This window comes from Onychostoma macrolepis, chromosome 03 (genome assembly GCF_012432095.1).
Source record: "Onychostoma macrolepis isolate SWU-2019 chromosome 03, ASM1243209v1, whole genome shotgun sequence".
Lineage (NCBI taxonomy): Eukaryota > Metazoa > Chordata > Actinopteri > Cypriniformes > Cyprinidae > Onychostoma > Onychostoma macrolepis.
The window spans coordinates 5,519,001-5,537,869 of NC_081157.1; the positions used below are offsets into that span (position 1 = coordinate 5,519,001).

The window sequence follows — 18,869 nt, forward strand, 5'->3', positions numbered from 1 at the left end:
TACCCTCAGTGGCTCAGTGGATCTCCCCTGTGTGTAATCTGCTTGAAAGCCACTCTCACCCCCGTTTATCTGAACCATGACTGTGCAGGACTGCAGGTTTATTTAAGATCATGTGATATCCTTGAAAAAAGAGCCGCAATCTGATGTCACCATAACCTTCCAATCCATTCTGATTGGATTGCTTGCGTCCTGCATAATAATGCACCAGTCTATAAAAAAGGCAATGCAATGACAAAAGAATACAGCAAAGAAATTCAAGGAAACAAGACAGAACTGCGATACAGAAAACTTCAGCTTGCTGTTTGGAAGTCAGCTACCTAAGGTTTGACTTTTTTTTGTTTACATTTATTCACTTATCACATGCTTTAATCAAAACCCAACAATACATTTTTGATGCCTACCGGGAATGTTAATTTTGTCAGACCATTCCCAGAACATAGCTAAAAGATTTTCGCTATTCAGAACATTTGTTGTTGTTTTAAATTGTGCATAATCGCACAGATTATTAGGCTGTTAATAGACATTCTAAAATGTTTGATGTGAAAACGTGTGATGTGGCTTATTAAGATAATGAAGGAATAAATGAAGCAGGTTGTGCTATTTTGATGATGCTGCGCTGCAGGCAAACAGTCCAGATTTGGATGCAGTGGTGGAGCCAGGATGTTTTCATGGGGAGGGGCCAGAAACCAATCTGGGGTGGCACAGAAATATTCATTACTTCAATATAGAAATGTGTTTGTCTATAAAGACAGTTTTAGTGCCTAAAGCACAACTCAATACAATTCATTTCTATTTAATTGTAATTGACATATTTGTAAATTAAGTAATAATGAGTGAATATGACACCATAAAGGGTCTCACTATAGCTTTATTGCTCAGTCAGCTTGGTTCTGGTTCTTAAACCCCTCCCCTTTAAAAAAAAATAAAAAATATCACAAACCTCTGTGCAGAAGATGCATTCAGTGAAAAATAAATACACAATACTAGGAGAAAAACAACAACATGCTTTATTGGAACAGTAGCTATATTATCGTTTAACTCACTTTTGAACAAAATAAAATAAAAATGCTGGATGTGGCTAAATTAAATAAATGACCAAAACAAAAACATTACATTAAATAAAAATAAATGACCAAACTAAAATAAGTTAAACAAGTTGCCAAACAAAAAAACAAATGTGTACATGTGGGCTATTATTGCCTTCTCTTTGAACCAACTTTTTGGTTGAACAGTCCTACACTTTTAATCATCAAAATTATATCTCCAAAGCTGCGTTCACTTTCAGAAAAACGAGCTTTTGCAGAGTGACAGGTGTCAAGCACATGCGATTAGTGCTGGACATCAGGCCAGCAATAGAAAACACCCTTTCTACGCTGGCCGAGCCACTGGGGATGCTAAATATGCATTTTGCAATGTGTGAAAGTTGGGGCAATATAACAGAGTTGTCCTTCCAGAAGTGAAGGATGTCAATGTCTGGGTTCATTCTTGGCATTGCGAGGTATTGTTCAACTTCTCCTCTTACGTCTACTGCTGCAGATGAATGTGCCGCAGTATGACTGGAACATTGCCTTGACTCTCTTTGAGGTTGATGGCTCAGGGTCAGCGACAAGGGAAGGGGATGCTACTTTTTTATTCATACTGCAGAGAAGTTGTGTTTGAACCTGATCTCAATCTGTTTGCCTTGAACCTACAAGAACAATACAATTATGTTATTGTACATGATTATTTTACCCTTATATTATTTTTGTCATCATTATTATTATCATCAAGGTATTTTATTTTGTGTTTTCACAATAATGTTGTGTTATTTTTGTTTATTTAAACCATTGTTAATACACTATTACTATAATAAAACCATGGTTAATTTCCGAATGTGGCTTTGTGTAGTGAATTACTTGCCTTTTCATCTCTTGCAATCCACACATTCTTTAAGTCACCATGTCATGTATCATTGCAACCTCTGGAAGTAATCTATAACAGTTTCAACTAAAATGAATGTTTCATCGTGTTTCATTTATTTGAGAAATAATTTTGTGTTGTAGTGTCAGGGGCATCATGCACTCATTTTTGAGGGGGCACAAGTGAATGGGGGGATGGGGGGTGTGGGGTTATAGGCTTATGTCCCTACTGAAAAAAACAAACAAACAATAAAACCATCACAGAAAAGTTTAATGGTTTCCACTACAAATACCATTACAAACATTATAAACCATCAACTTTTAACCATTAAAAAACGGTTTTCTGTAGTGTGTTTTGGGGACATATTCCATTAGGATTTATTGGTTTTAACAAGCCACGAATAGAAGGTAACCAATTACCAATAGAAACCCACAGGCACATTGCAGCTTCCAGTAAAACCAATACAAGCCCCATTATAACCAGTAAAACCATTACTAATTTTGTAATGGTGTCTAATGTTTTTTTCAGCAGGGGTTTATTCATTTATTTTATTTGATATATCCCTAAAATATATCATGAAATATTTCGATTCTCAAATATGTGTAAGTAAATGCATTTTGCACCTTTTATAGTTATTTGGTCTATAATGGGCGATGGGCAAAGTAGCCTAATACTGTAATCTATTAACTACACATAAAAGCCCGTCTTTAAGTACCAGATATGGGTGCCATGCCATAAAATACTTTTAATACGACTGATTTTGTATTTAATGTGAATTTAATAAAAACTAGTGCTGTCAATCGATTAAAAAATTTAATCGCGTTAATCACAGTCATTGATGTTACAACCGCCTCTCCATTCTTAAGTTGCCAGGGATACATTCCAAGTATAGTACACATATATTTTAATTTTCATTTGTCTATATACACCTTGGGCGACCGTGGTACATTATAAAAGTAGCCCAAAAAACCGCAACCCACGGCTCTGTAATTTTTCCCGCAACTGTATTTTCAAAATAGCTCACTTGTGCCGTAACTCTGGCAACACTGGTTCGCTGTACCCTCGTCACACAATGATAGATAACCTTCCGCACTGCGATGACGGGAAGAAGTTGGGGTCAAACCTTATCAAACGATTAATTTGCATTAAAAAATATTAACGCGTTAAAATTCTTAGATTAATCGCATGCGTTAACATGTTAATGTTGACACCCCTAATAAAAACATTGTAAGTTATTAATTAGTTATTAATTAATAATTGGAATAATTGCATTCGTAAGTGATTGGTTATAATGTGCAGTGCTTTAAAAACTTGTGTTTCTGGCTCTGTGCCAGCCAGCGAACGCAGATTTGAATTTAACAGCTGGTGATGTTTTTCTTTCTAATATATAAATAGTTTACAGGACAAACTGAGCATTTCACCCAAAACTGTTTGGTGTAATATGATTCCAAATTCGTGGTGCACGCGCTAAACTCAGAGTCAGCATACTCTGAGTGGATTGAACTAACTCGATTAAGCTGTTCTGAAACCGAAAACTCACCCTGAGATGGGAAACTGTAAGTCAACTCAGAGTTCAAGTTTAAACTCAGAGTTTTCACTTAACCTCCTTTCTGTAACAGACCCTAGGAAACACTCAAAAACCCACTCAAAAGTCCAAATCAAACACAGACCAAACATAAGTTTTCTGAATTTTTTGGTAACACTTTACAATACGGGTGCACAAATATGCATTAAATAATGCTTAACTAATGCACAGATAATCATGAGTTAACGTATAACTCTTGATGAACTAAACCATTTATTAATAATTACTGCATCAGCAACTAATGAACATTCGATATGATTCAAAGATTAAGTAATCGATAAATTGTTATCAGTTAAATGCGTCATAATATATTAACTACCTAATAACTTGTTTTATTAACTAATGAAGTAAATTCATATGTTAATTACCCCATTGGGTCGAAGCCATGCCTTTAAACTTCCAGTTGTCTGCTTTAATTAATCATTAGCTAATGATTTGCATGGGTATCATTATGTTATAACTTTACTTGTTGAGGCACAGAACTATTAACTAATTATTAAGTAATATGTCATTGTGGTTACAGATTTTGAATTAGTTAGTTAGTTGAGTGCCTCAACAAGTAAAGTCATAACATAATGATACCCATGCGAATCATTAGCTTTCTTTTCATGCAAATGATTATCTGTGCATTTGTTAAGCATGAATTAATGCATATTAGTGTCGCCGTATTGTAAAGTGTTACCCTTTTTTCTTTAAATTTTTCTTAAAATTATGTGCAATTTGACAGTGTCTTTTCTGCTAGATTATTGAACACATTGAAATAAAAGCTTGGGATTGTATTATGAGTTAGCTTTAATTTTTTCTCTCTCAAATATAAAGCTGCTTTGTTAATGAAGGGGAATTTACAGTTAAGATCCAGGACCAGATATGGTGAATGAAGACCAGGAGTTGGAGATCCAATTAATTGAAGAAAAATTTCTAAAGAAAAATGAAAAATAGTTTGCAGTTTCATCAGAAGAAGCCAGCTTCAAGTCTCACAAGGAGATTGTTGGCCACTCTGCAAATACATTTGATACAGCAGTAGTTATACTCTCACAAAGGTCACTAACTACATCAATACAGTCAATACTTAAGGTATAGAGGTTTCTGATTGGCTAAGAAAGATAGGCAAATTAGTAACTTCCACACATGGACTCATATCTCCATCCATCACGTTTCTGACACTCGGACCATGGATTTAGGCACATGGTGACCTCATATTTAATGAAGAGGTGTTGAGAGATCTCGCGCAGAATTCCAGTGGTCCACCAGAACCTGCACACAACATTAGCCCACATACACAAATACACCAGATCCACAGCCACTACAAGGTAGAAATTGGCCCACCGTGCAAAATGAGCAAACACTTGTGAAAGCATGTAGCTACATTCCTTGCAAGTTAGAAATAGATGAAAACATTAAAATCCAAACACAATAGCATGTCTAATATTAAGTTTTGATGAAGCCTCATCCATGCCAAGGCATGACCACAGTCGCTTTTCAGACATCAAATACAGACAAGAGAGGAAAAGAACATTTCAAAACCCAAGCAATCTGTAACAAAGTCAACGTTCAGGAAGAGGACGAGGTTGGCTTGACTGTTGCTGGTGTTTATTTAGCTTCTCTTACAAAACAAAAAGTCAATATAACACAATACATACGCAATATAAAGTTTGGCTCTCCTGAGCAATAAAGGGTTCCAAGCCCGCACAATCTGCAGTCAGCAGTCGGCCTCTCTCTCCCTTCTCTGTCGTTCCCAGGTGCCTTTATGCAGTCTCCCCGCGCCACTTACTGGAACAAGACACAGGTGTTTGTCATTTGCACTTGACCCACTTACTCACCGCTCGTCTCCCAACTCTCTCTCCCACTGCAGACCTCGCTGAACCATGCCCCCCTCGCCACACAATCATTTTTATGGGTGCATATATTTGAAAGAACTCAATCAAATAGTACAATTACAAAAGTACGTGAATCTTTGCTTTCAGTATCTGGTGTGACCCCCTTTTGCTGCAGTAACCGAAGGTAAAGATTCTTGTAAATGCTGATCAGTCATGCACAATAACATGTAGGAGTTTTAGCCCATTCCTTAGTGCAGAACCACTTGAAGGGGTCATCAGATGCAATATTCAAAAAGTTGTTTGAACATAAATGTGTGTTGGACGTGTGTGTACACATCCATCCTGTAATGATAAAAATCCACCCAGTATTTTTTTTAAATCCCCATTTTAAAATACCCTCTCTCAAATCAGGCTGTTCTGAGATTCCTGTCAGAATGACGTAGTTCTGCACAGACCGCTCCCACGAGAGTTGATTGACAAGCCGTCTTACCTTAGACCCACCCTGAGTGAGCTGTCATCAGTCCATCATTGTGTCGACTCCGATGCAGGGGAAGACAAGATGTCTCCGATTAAGCGATTGAGGCATTTTGTTGTTGGATGTAATAATGAATATAGCAGTCGTCATTTACTCCTGACATCTGAGCGACTGAAGACGCAGAGGATTAACGTTACTTTCACTTTGAAGGGAATGCGGCGATCCCCAATCTACATAAATGCATCCATGTTCGCCCGAATCATTAGTGATCCAGCTTTATCTACAGAAGAAGTGAGTGTAAGGGTTTTTATGAATCTTTTCAAATAGCCTTTCCTAATAATGTGCTAGTTAGCCAGTTTTGCGGCTGAATTTTAGTATGCTCCATAGATATATATACACCTAGATGCCTCATTATCGACTTTCTATGGGCCACGATATGTAAGCCATCCACCATTTTTGGAACAGTCTGCGAATCTTTGAGTGCATTGACTGTGTGCATCTACAACAGCAAGTTATACATTTGTATATCTTTGAATATTCATTATTATGGTGAATGCGAGATGGCTGACGCATCAACGTATCTGGAGCGGTCGAATAGGGAATCTACACAAATCTATGGTCTGCTCGTAACTCCACAGAAGAGGGGTGTGGTCAGCAGAGCTCACTAGCATTTAAAGCAACATGGACTAAAAAACAGCTTGCTGAAAACAGAGCTTATTTTGACAGGATATAAAAGGTGTTTTTACACTACCATTGAGAAATTTAAACAAAGTATGTTATAGACTTTTCATTAAGACCCTAAAGAATCATATCAACTTGTGTAAAATGGGCATCCGATGACCCCTTTAAACTCTGATGTTGGTGGGTTTCCTCCTATGAACTGCTTGCTTAGGTCCTTCCACAACATTTTAATTGGATTAAGATCTGGACTTTGACTCAGCCATTCCAAAACATTAACTTTGTTCTTCTTTAACCATTCTTTGGTAGAATTACTTGTGTGCTTGGGGTTGTTGTCTTGCTTCATGACCCACGGTCTCTTAAACCGATGTCCTGACGTTTTCCTTTAGAACAGGGCTATTCAATTGGCGGTCCGCGGGCCCAATCCGGCCCGCCAATCATCTTCATCCAGCCTGAGAAAGAGTACGCAGGTTGCACATTTGCCTTGAATTGTTCTTGTCCACAAGGTAGCAACACTGGCCCGGGCCAGCCAAAAAGAAAGACGTAATAACAACAATCTACCGGAGAGCGTAGATGGCGAGATGGCAGCGTTGACAAGCGCTTATGTGAGGGAGTTGTGAGATATCCACAATTATAACGTTAGTTTAAACAAGTTTAAAGACAGTGTTATCAGTCATAACTTCTTGCGAGAAATAGCATGGACACTGGGTGAAGATTTTTATCAAAGCAGGAAGTATAGTTTGAATATCTGCGCATTTGGCTGTTACTCATAAACTGAGCCGCTTAAGACAAGCACACAAAACCACACACAATGATGTAAAAATACGTGGTTTTGGCGAGTTACCTCATAAACACAGTCTTAAATCAGTTATAAAATCCTAAATGACCGTAAAGAGTTAGGAGAAAATTGGATGTTAAGTCCGCGTCATGTGCATCAGGTTTTATTAAAGAAACAGCGCTGCTTTTAAAGTGAAACCTGCCGTAGGCTGCTTGATATAAATCAATGAACCTAAAGAAAAAGAGAAATCACTCGACTACTCTGCTTGCTGATTAACTTTTGTAGCTTGAATAAAGAATAAATCAATATAGTTTATGCATACAATTTATAGTTTGTGAAAATTGTTTTAAGTTTACTTATAAAAAGTTATATTATTCATTAAAAATAATATAACATTTAAATTATACTGTAATATTAAATGGTTATAATTAAAGGCTAAAATTAAAGGGAAAAAATGGATTTAATAGAGACAACAGTAACATTATTTGTATCAATGATACTTCTTCATTAACAATAGGCTAGTAAAAAGATGATTGGCCCCCACATCCTTGGCCCCCTTCAAATGTTCAATTCGATAATCCGGCCCTCAAATGAAGTTAATTGAATAGCCCTGCTTTAGAATTTGCTGGTATAATTCAGAATTCATTGCTCCATCAATGATGGCAGGCTATCCTGGCCAAGACGCAGCAAAATAGGCCGAAGCCATGACACTACCACCACCATGTTTTACAGATGGGAGAAGATTCTTAAGCTGGAATGCAGTGTGTTCTTTTCTCTGAACATAATAGCTTCTCATTTAAACCAATATGTTCTATTTTGGTTTCATCCATCCATTAAACCTTTCTCCAATAGTCCTCTGGCTTGTCCACATGATCTTTAACAAGCAATTTTCTTTTTGCACAACAGTGGCTTTCTTCTTGCAGCTCTGCCATGCACACCATGGTTCAGTGTTCTCCTGATGGTGGGCTCATGAACATTAACATTAGTGAAAAATCTTGTGAATTTGCACTCTATTGCTAGTTCGGGTTTGGGTGAAGGCTACAGTTTGTCCGGTCAGAACAATGATGTCTCACTTAGATAATCCAAATTGTCTTTATTGAATGTGCATAGATGAGTGGTTCTGAAAATATATAATACAAATACAAGTATGAATATAAATATATACAAAACACAACACAACGTTAATAAAGCTTATTTGAAAATGACTGTTCAATGGAAATAAATGTAACACACAATATCACAGTCAAGGTCGTAAACTATATATGCACACACATGTATACATATTTCTGTCAGGACCACTATCGTCAATATAACTTACGATTAGCATACATTTTAGGTTGAGGGAATGGTTCTGTTCTGGGAAACACTCCCTGCCCATCCATGCAGCCTAGCATGAATAGGAGCAGGGAGAGCAGAATACCCTCTCTAGGGTAACAGAACAGAACCAATATCAATGATAAATGTAGCAGATACCATTAATGTTCTACATGATTATTTTAACAACATGATTCAGTGGTCTGACTCAATGATATATTCACTGCCAAGTCCTGACTGGACTAGAGGAGGAGCTGGGGATGGAGGTGGGTGATTAGTTCCTGAGCGAAGCGATAGCTGCTGAATAATGACTGAAGGGACCTTATGAAGGGAATTATGATTGGTGTCGTGATCCTATAGGTAGACGTGGATCAGCTGAGTGTCAGCTGATGCGAGCTTGACTAACGTGGCCTGCCAGAACTACCGCTATGCTCCATTTCTGTCCGGACCACTATTGTCAATATAACTTATGATTAGCATACATTTTAGGTTGGGGGAATGGTTCTGTTCTGGGAAACACTCCCTGCCCAGAGCAGAATACCCCCCAAAACAACCATATGCTGAACCCCCCAACCAAAATGCTGATAGCAATCTAACTGAATGCCTTACAGAAGGAGAGTGGCAGCGAAGGGTTGCTCTTCTTTAAAATCAGCTAAGAAGAGCAGCAAGCCCCTTTCCTGGAAATGTGTAGCAGCGAAGCGGTGCTCTTCTTAATAGCAGCAAGCCCCTTTTTAATGCAACCTGAAATTAAGATGCAGATTCCATTAGATTTCAGCCCAGTTGCCATTTGTAGTAAACACTGCGTACTGCAGCCGTAGAGCAAGCAATGACAGGTTTAGAGATTGCAGATTCTGCCTAACCTAAGCTTAGCATCCATAACACAGCATATAACTCAATAATTCAAGTCATGTTTATACAGGTTGTCGCCTCCCATGATATTAACGTTCGCTGACATACATGTCCTCTATCTGATAACCCGCATTAGTGTAGTAGACAATCCATACCAATACTCTCTAAGCTTATGCAACAGTGTGTAGCTTGCTTAAGCATGGAATGTTGCAGTAGTCAGACCTAAAGAAATAGCATTACCAATAACCAGATTACCCATAGCAGCAAACGTATGTCAAGATAATTAGATGGCCTTAAATAATAGCTTAACATTAGCTTCCTGATGTCGCAAGTTTACCCGGATATCAGCACTGCAGAAACACCCGATAGCCTAAGCAACGGCAGGTCTAGCAACGATATGATACTGGACACTAGATAAGCCTTAACAAGCAAGAAATCCCAATATCCTGATATCTTTAAGCAAAGACCTTCTGAAATGCATAGAGTGGGGAAGCATGCCCTTACAGAAGTATAGCAGTAGCGAGGGGTGCTTTTTTATAAACCGCTAAAAAGAGCAGCATGCCCCTTTTAAAGCAGTATGGCATATGGTCAATACTCGAATTTAGGCAACAGCATTTGCCCTTGTCCAGATAACATTTAGCATTGATACAGCTTTAGAAGCAAATATACGATCTGCACATTAAGTATCAAGCACATTACCAATACACTAGTTAGCTTGAGCAACAGCATATCACTGACTTAAACACAGTCGGATAAGTTTAATGAAAGCATCCCCAATAGATGAGCCTGAAGCAGCAAGCCTGTTTCATATCGACAGCCTTGACAACAGATTAAAACAAGGTTCGCTGGTAAATTTAACTGGTAATGTTACCAGTGTGACAATACGATAGCATGCCTAGCAAACATAACTGAAAAACTAGCTTAACAATGAGCAATATCTGAAGCATGTTCGCCAACATAGCATTATAGGCAATAAAATGAAAGAAACTTTGCTTAGCTTCCTGAAGACATTCAGAGATGAATAAAGGGTGAAATGGCCAGTTGTTACGTGTGTAACGATCGGTCTTATCGGCCGAATTACATAGATTTAAAATGGGGTCAGATAAAACTATGTGAGGTAAAATAAGTGTTTTAAAATATGAGACAAGAACAAAAGTAGAAGGAATAAATAGTGTATTTACAGAATTCATAAAGAACTTAAAACAACACAAAACTATAAAACCTAGACTGTTAAAAGCACAGAGTCTTTCAGTTCCATACCGTTAAAACAGTCCTTAAGAAATCCAGCGTGCTGTAAGTTCCAATGTAAAAGTGTCCACCGGTGTACATACAATCCAAAGAAAGTGATAATCCAAAACAGGTGAGATGCTGGAATGGGAAGTCCTTAAAACAACTCCTCAATCCAGCTGGTGCAGTCCTTTGGTCACTGACCCCTATTATTTTGTATGCTGCCTCCTTTATGCTGTCCCACTTCTTATTTCCTGTCATGTGATCAGTCACATGACAGGCAGACCCGTGATGTCATCCTAATCATCTGATTTTGCACTTCCGATAAAAGAAGCCGGTTGAGGGTCGTTCAAGAGCAACGTTCTTCGTGCTCAACTGGAAACATAGCAATCGATCGCCTAATTATACTTTCTGCTGTTTTGGACTGTGACTCAGAGTTTCTTCCTTGTGGAAATAACCGTTTTGGTTGGATTATTTTGCCTTGGACTTCGTCACAGAACAGCGCTGTTCCTTAACGTGCTCCCGCACTAACAAAGTTTCACCGGTGAGACCGAAACATACACACACACACCACACCATTGGACTTTTATGGACATTTACACCCATGCATACTTGTACATATGTATATATTTTTCCTGCATCTTTTTGTATAATACACTCCGAATTGGCATTAACTCCTTGTTTTGTTGCTCATTTTACCTGCATTCAGTCGAACACAATATTTAAATAGACAACCGGATAATTTTATTTGTGTAGCCTGCCTTATTTCGGCCGAGCGTTACACGTGGATGCTTTAACCCTTCTTGAATATCTTGCTTCTTCCAGTGGGGAAGCAGATCGTGTAAAGTTGTTGGTGCAGTTGTATTAGCACAACTTCTGCGATGAATTGTGGGCAAAGTGTCTATATCAATTGCAAAGAGCCGTGCTCACTCAGATCACTTTCAGTCTATCGGCTTGACAAAAAAAGCGGCAAATTCGTTTTAAGTTCACAACTTGAATCTGGTGAGATACTCTGTGGGAATCCTGTCGAAAATCCTGATTGAACGCTTCCTATGGAGGTGGAATTCACCGTCTTAGTTAGTTCCTGAGCGAAGCGATAGCTGCTGAATAATGACTGAAGGGACCTTATGAAGGGAATTATGATTGGTGTCGTGATCCTATAGGTAGACGTGGATCAGCTGAGTGTCAGCTAATGTGAGCTTGACTAACATGGCCTGCTAGAACTACCGCTATGCTCCATATATATATATATATATATATATCTGTATATAAACACACAAACACACACATTATTTATTTATATATATATATATATATATATACATACATACATACAGGTGCTGGTGATATAATTAGAATATCATCAAAAAGTAGATTTTTTTTCACTATTTCCATTCAAAAAGTGAAACTTGTATATTATATTCATTCAATACACACAGACTGATATATTTCAAATGTTTATTTCTTTTCATTTTGATGATTAGCGCTTACAGCTCATGAAAGTCAAAAATCAGCATCTCAAAATATTAGAATATTTACATTTGAGTTTCAATAAATGACCATCCCTACAGTATAAATTCTGGGTATCTCTTGTTCTTTGACACCACAATAATGGGGAAGACTGCTGACTTGGCAATGATCCAGAAGACGAACATTGACACCCTCCACAAAGAGGGTAAGTCACAGAAGGTCATTACTGAAAGGTGTGGCTGTTTACAGAGTGCTGTATCAAAGCATATTAAATGCAAAGTTGACTGGAAGGAAGAATTTGGGTAGGAAAAGGTGCACAAGCAACAGGGATGACTGCAAGCTTGAGAATACAGTCAAGCAAAGCCGATTCAAACACTTGGGAGAGCTTCACAAGGAGAGAACTGAAGCTGGAGTCAATGCATCAAGAGTCACCACGCTCAGACGTCTTCAGGAAAAGGGCTACCAAGCCACTTCTGAACCAGAGACAACGTCAGAAGCGTCTTACCTGGGCTGTGGAGAAAAAGAACTGGACTGTTGCTCAGTGGTCCAAAGTCCTCTTTTCAGATGAAAGTAAATTTTACATTTCATTTGGAAATCAAGGTCCCAGAGTCTGGAGGAAGAGTGGAGAGGCACAGAATCCATATTGCTTGAAGTCCAGTGTGAAGTTTCCACAGTCAGTGATGATTTGGGCTGCCATGTCATCTGCTGGTGTTGGTCCACTGTGTTTTCTGATGTCCACAGTCAACGCAGCCATCTACCAGGAAATTTTGGAGCACTTCATGCTTCCTTCTGTTGACAAGCTTTATGGAGATGCTGATTTCATTTTCCAGCAGGACTTGGCACCTGCCCACACTGCCAAAGGTACCAAAAGCTGGTTCAATGACCATAGTGTTACTGTGCTTGATTGGCCAGCAAACTCGCCTGACCTGAACCCCATAGAGAATCTATGGGGTATTGTCAAGAGGAAGATGAGAGACACCAGACCCAACAATGCAGATGAGCTGAAGGCCACTATCAGAGCAACCTGGGCTCTCATAACACCTGAGCAGTGCCACAGACTGATCGACTCCATGCCACGCCGCATTGCTGCAGTAATTCAGGCAAAAGGAGCCCCAACTAAGTATTGAGTGCTGTACATGCTCATACTTTTCATTTTCATACTTTCTAAAGATTTCATAAGATTTCTAAAAATCCTTTCTTTGTATTGGTCTTAAGTAATATTCTAATATTTTGAGATACTGATTTTTGACTTTCATGAGCTGTAAGCTCTAATCATCAAAATTAAAAGAAATAAACATTTGAAATATATCAGTCTGTGTGTAATGAATGAATATAATATACAAGTTTCACTTTTTGAATGGAATTAGTGAAATAAATCAACTTTTTGATGATATTCTAATTATATGACCAGCACCTGTATATATATATTAGTGCTGTCAATCGATTAAAAATTTAATCGTGTTAATCACAGTCAGGCGAGGCGAGGCGAGGCGAGGCGAGGCAAGGCGAGGCAAGGCAAGGCAAGGCAAGGCAAGGAAAACTAACGGGGCTCTGTAGGGCAGCGATAATGCATACAATACTCGGCCGTGAGGGATAGAAAGTCCATGGCTTAAGTACTGTGTGCAATTGGTACAGCTGTGTGCGTGTGATCAGTGCAATGAGTAATTGGTGACAGCTGTGATCAGTAATGGATGATGGGAAATGTAGTTAGATGGTGAAGTGCAAGAGTCCATGTGATGAGCGGGTGACCTCTAGTGGTGAATGAACGAGAGTGCACAGACTGGATTCGTGACAGAGCCCCAAAGAGCGGCTTCCAGACGCTCCACACAGTCTATAATCCAGGAGGGAGGTGGAGCGGAGGCGGAACAGGGGGAGGGATGGAGGGCCAGGTCCATGTGGAAGCAGAGTGGTCTGGGATCGAGGTAGAGCCGGCACAGCAGGAAACCTGGGCGAAGCCAGCGGGACTGGAGCCCACAAGGATGGAGCAGACGGGACCGGAGCCCACCAGGGCGGAGCAGACGGGACCGGAGCAGGAACCCACAGCAGAGCCTGGGACCTAGGGAGGACGGAGACACAAGGAGGAGACAGAACATGCACAGACACAAGGACTGAGGTAGAGAACCCAGGAAGTTCATTGATGGCCTCCATAGCCGTGACAGGACAGAATGAGAGTTCATTGACGGCCTCCATAGCCGTGACAGGACAGAACGAGAGTTCATTGACGGATACCGCTGACACCTCTGGAGGTTCTGCGGCGGTTGCCGCCACCTCTGGAGGTTCTACAGTGGTAAACACAGGACACAGGGAGAGTTCAGTAATGGTCTCTTCGACCGCAACACAACAGGCTGAGAGTTCATTGCTGGGCGCCACCTCCATACGAGGAGCTGAAGTGAGCACCGCCGCTTCGGGAGGTTCTGTAGCATGTACCGCCACCTCTGGAGACATCATAGTGGACGCCGTCACCTCTGGGAGTTCTTTGAGCGGCTGCGGTACATTAAAAAAGTAGCCCAAAAAACCGCAACCCACATCTCTGTAATTTTTTCCCGTGACTGTATTTTCAAAATAGCCCACTTGTGCCACAACACTGGTGCTGTACCCTCATCACACAATGATAGATAACCTTCCGTGCTGCGATGACGGGAAGAAGTTGGGGTCCAACCTTATCAAACGATTAATCTGTATTAAAAAAATATTAACGCGTTAATTTTTTTTTGATTAATCGCATGCGTTAACGTTGACACCCCTAATATACTGCGTATATTATATATATATATATATATTAGTGCTGGGCATAGATTAATCTAGATTAATCTCATCCAAAATAAAAGTTTTTGTTTATATAATATATCTGTGTGTACTGTGAATATTTATTATGTGTATATAAAGACACACACATACAGTATATATTTTGAAAATATTTACATGTATATATTTATATTAATATAATTGATATGATATATAAATATATTTAATATATAAACATAACACATTTTTCTTAAATATATACATACATGGGTGTGTATTCATATATACTTAATAAATATACACAATACACACACATATATTTTGTACACAAAACTTTTATTTTGGATGAGATTAATCTAGATTAATCTATGCCCAGCACTAATATATATATATATATATATATATATATATATATATATATAAAATATACGTATCATTTATGATTTTATAGGGACTTTGATCAGAATCACTGTTTAACGGTGGGTCACTGAGTAGGCCAGCGATTCACTGAACAAGCCGTACAACATCAACTCTGCACTTGATATTAAAATCCCAAATATAGTGAAAACGCTATTAAATAGCACAGTAACAAGATCGGCACAAAACACAAGATACTTGTAAACTAATCTAACACAAAATCACATGCACTCACACATTCATACACGTTGCAGGAAGAAAGAAAGTGAGGAACAAGAATCTCTCAACGGAAAGAAAAGAAACAAAAATAAAAGGATGTAATGAGACTTAGTGGTTTTTCTTCTCATCGTGGTGTTAACTAGCAGCTGGCATGTTAGCCAGAGCATGCTCAAAAAGTGCTAAAAAGCTGTGTCAAAATGCGGTGGCACAAGGCAAGAAAAGCATTGACGAAAAAGAGCCCAAAAGCATAATTTTATGGTGTCGTGAGTTTTTAACTGCGCTTTTAGACACATCCCAAAATGGTGTGTTGACCAGTTAGATATTGTGTTAGCTCGGGGTGTTGCTCTCTTTCTCCTCCCAATCCATAAATCAACATGTTATCTGCTCAGTCACATGGTCTGAATTTTCCCGCTCTTGCAGAGTATAATTTTGGACATGATTTCTATAACCATAATATGATACATTTGACAAAGTATTGATTGGAAGAAACATTTCAAGCTAGAATTTTCACACTCATACATACCAAACATGAATATGAACCCTTAAGCTATTCAATAGTTATTAAAAAGACATACACAATGAGTGATTAGAACATGATAGTCTAATGTGTGGGTTAAATACATAATATGGAGTTATGCATAGAAATGATTCATTGCTCATAAGTCCTTTTAAGATGATTTTAGGTGCATATGGAAAAGGCAGTTTCTGTGCCATTCCGTGGACGTGAGAATGTGTTCTGAGGAACAAAGGTAAAAAAAAAAGGGGTTTAGAAGGAATTTCAGTCTGGTTCTTGTCCTCTAGTTGAGGGGAACCCACCCAACAAAGTCTTTACTAAGGATTTTCCTCATGTGATGGTCATGATGTGCTGTGTCTTTGATCATCAATCTTGGTTACTTGCCCCAAATTTGACAATCTCCTTCCTGAGTTGGAATTATCAATAAGTGTTCTTTTGTCTTAATGTTGCAAGCTGTTCTGAGAAAGAGGCTTGCTTCAGGCTGGCTGGCACTAGGAATTTGATTTACAAACATCCTGTTGTCTTGGGCCTCTTTGTGGAATTTGGCTCTTTTGGTGATTCTAACACAAAACTGAACGAATCTTAAATTGTCTGATTCGCTATATATAATATATATATTGAAGAGACAAGGGATTTTGATTATCTCTTTTTCAGTAATCATTGAGCTCAATCTATTGAAGGACTAAAATAACAGCATTCCATCGTTTATGTGCAGTTGATTGAATGTTTGACTTATTCTGTGTTGCAGGTTCAGGCACGATGAGCAGCATTATTCCCAGGAGCAAAGCAAAAGGCACTGACATCTGTGCATTTAACAAATACTATTATATAATCCGCTCTGACCTCGGCTGCTATATGCAGACAAGTAATTTAAATAAAGGTGCAGATATCTCTATTTTCAGTCTGCACCCTGCCTGCCAAAATGGAGACCATTACATAGGTGGAGATAGCTACTTTCACATCATCAATGGCAATTCCTGCCGCAGAGTCACAAACCTGACGACAGACAGCGATGCTGTAGTTTACAGCCTTCATCCCAACTGTCAGGGTGGAGACCACTACTTCGCAGCCCGTGGCTATTTTTACATCATCTTCCAAGAAAAGGGCACTTACCGAAAAACAACAAACATGACTAAAGACTCGTATGGTGAAGAACTCAACCTGGATGCCAACTTCAGAGATGGTCTGTATTACTGGGGCCTACTATACTCCAAGCAAACTGGCTTCTCCTTCCTCAAGCCCGCCTCAGAGTGGGGTGTTGAGTTCTGCACCGGTCCTGATCTCAGCACAGACGAGCACAATGCTGTCTATTCTGTTCATCCTGAGGTTCTTAACTTCCTTCCTGGTGGGCTATCTGTAACTAAAGGCCCAGCCATTGGCATGTGGGAGAATATTAAAACGATAACTAATGACAGCAGTACACCGGTGACATGGCAAAAGAAGATCACTAAAAAGGTTGGCTACAATGAGGAGAAGATGGCCCAGATCACTCACAACTGGAAGATAGACACATCAGCCTCAATTGAATCTGGAGAGCTTGCAAAGTTAATTGCGAAGTTGCAGTTCTCCTTTTCTGCAGAATGTGGAGGTTCACATGTCAGCACTGAAGACGAAAGCTGGAAAGACGCAACTGAAGAGGAAGAGCAACTCACATTTGGGCTGAAGCCAAATGAGCGTTTATATCTGTGGCAGCACAAACTGTGTCTTGGACAAGAACCAGTGTTGTTCTGCTGTGATTTAAAGATTAGCAGTAAGCCAAACCCTCCAACTTCACCAGCACAACCATGAATATCAACATTTCAGGATCGCTGAACTCTAAGGATAACCAAGTGCTTTTCAGTTCAATACATTAACTATAACTTCTCAAGTAATTATATAAATATCTGTGTGTACTGGTTAAAACAAGTCTGGAATCATTTAATATAGCAATAAGATTTTTCAGTTTCAGGTGATGTAACTACAATTACTGAAACTTTGTGTGTTCATGACTAAAAGAATCTGACAATGCTACTTTAAATCTCACGAAACAATTAAATAACACTGCATACCACTCTTGAAGTCTTGGTGTTTTCGCTGTCATTCTGTTTCTTTACCAGAACTGTTTCACAACAAAATAATGTCTGAGAATTCCTGCCCTCCTAGTATGGGTTAGACAAGTTTCTTTGAAAATTCTGTTTTAATTAAATTCAGTTTATTTATAAAGCACATTTGAATGAATGAATGAATGAATGAGGCATTTATATAGCGCTTTAATGTGTATTGCAATACACCCAAAGCACTTTACAATCATGTGGGGGGTCTCTCCTCAACCACCACCAGTGTGCAGCATCCATTTGTATGATGCGACGGCAGCCACAGGACAACGGCGCCAGTGCGCTCACCACACACCAGCTACAGGTGGAGAGGAGAGAGTGTCATAGAGCCAATCAAGTGGATGGGGATTATTGGGAAGCCATGATAGACAAGGGCCAGTGGATGGAATTTGGCCAGGACACCGGGGTTACACCCCTACTCCTTACGATGAGTGTCATGGGATTTTTAATGACCACAGAGAGTCAGGACCTCGGTTTAAATTTACACATTTAAAAGCCTTGGTTGGCCAAAATGGCTGGATATACAGTAGATTTGAAAAATAATAAATAAAAATGAGACGGATCAAAGTTACAAAGAATAGACAAAAAATTTTAACAATGACTTTCATTCAGCAAACGCAGGAGCGAAGGCTGGATCATGGAACAAACAGGAGGTGACAGTTGTTTCGAGACTGAAGTGATCTAGATGGATTATAAGTGCTGTAACAAGCAGATTGGATAGAGGGTAAATTATTAAGAGCTTTGTAATCAAAGAAAAGCCTTTTTAAATCAGTTTGGTATTGGACTGGT

At 39.1% G+C, this 18,869-nt stretch overlaps 1 protein-coding gene across 1 annotated transcript; it reads left to right on the forward strand.

The window, feature by feature from the left end:
- The first annotated feature begins 213 nt into the window (after positions 1-213).
- Positions 214-18,030, forward strand: LOC131536651 (uncharacterized). The gene is made up of 2 exons (XM_058769699.1): positions 214-322; positions 16,736-18,030. Exon 2 carries the CDS (start codon positions 16,747-16,749, stop codon positions 17,773-17,775), a length of 1,029 nt encoding a protein of 342 aa, XP_058625682.1. The 5' UTR covers positions 214-322; positions 16,736-16,746; the 3' UTR covers positions 17,776-18,030.
- Positions 18,031-18,869: the final 839 nt, after the last annotated feature.

Excerpts from the sequence above, each read along its gene's own strand:
- LOC131536651 (XM_058769699.1), top strand. The coding sequence starts at position 16,747 with ATGAGCAGCATTATTCCCAGGAGCAAAGCAAAAGGCACTGACATCTGT.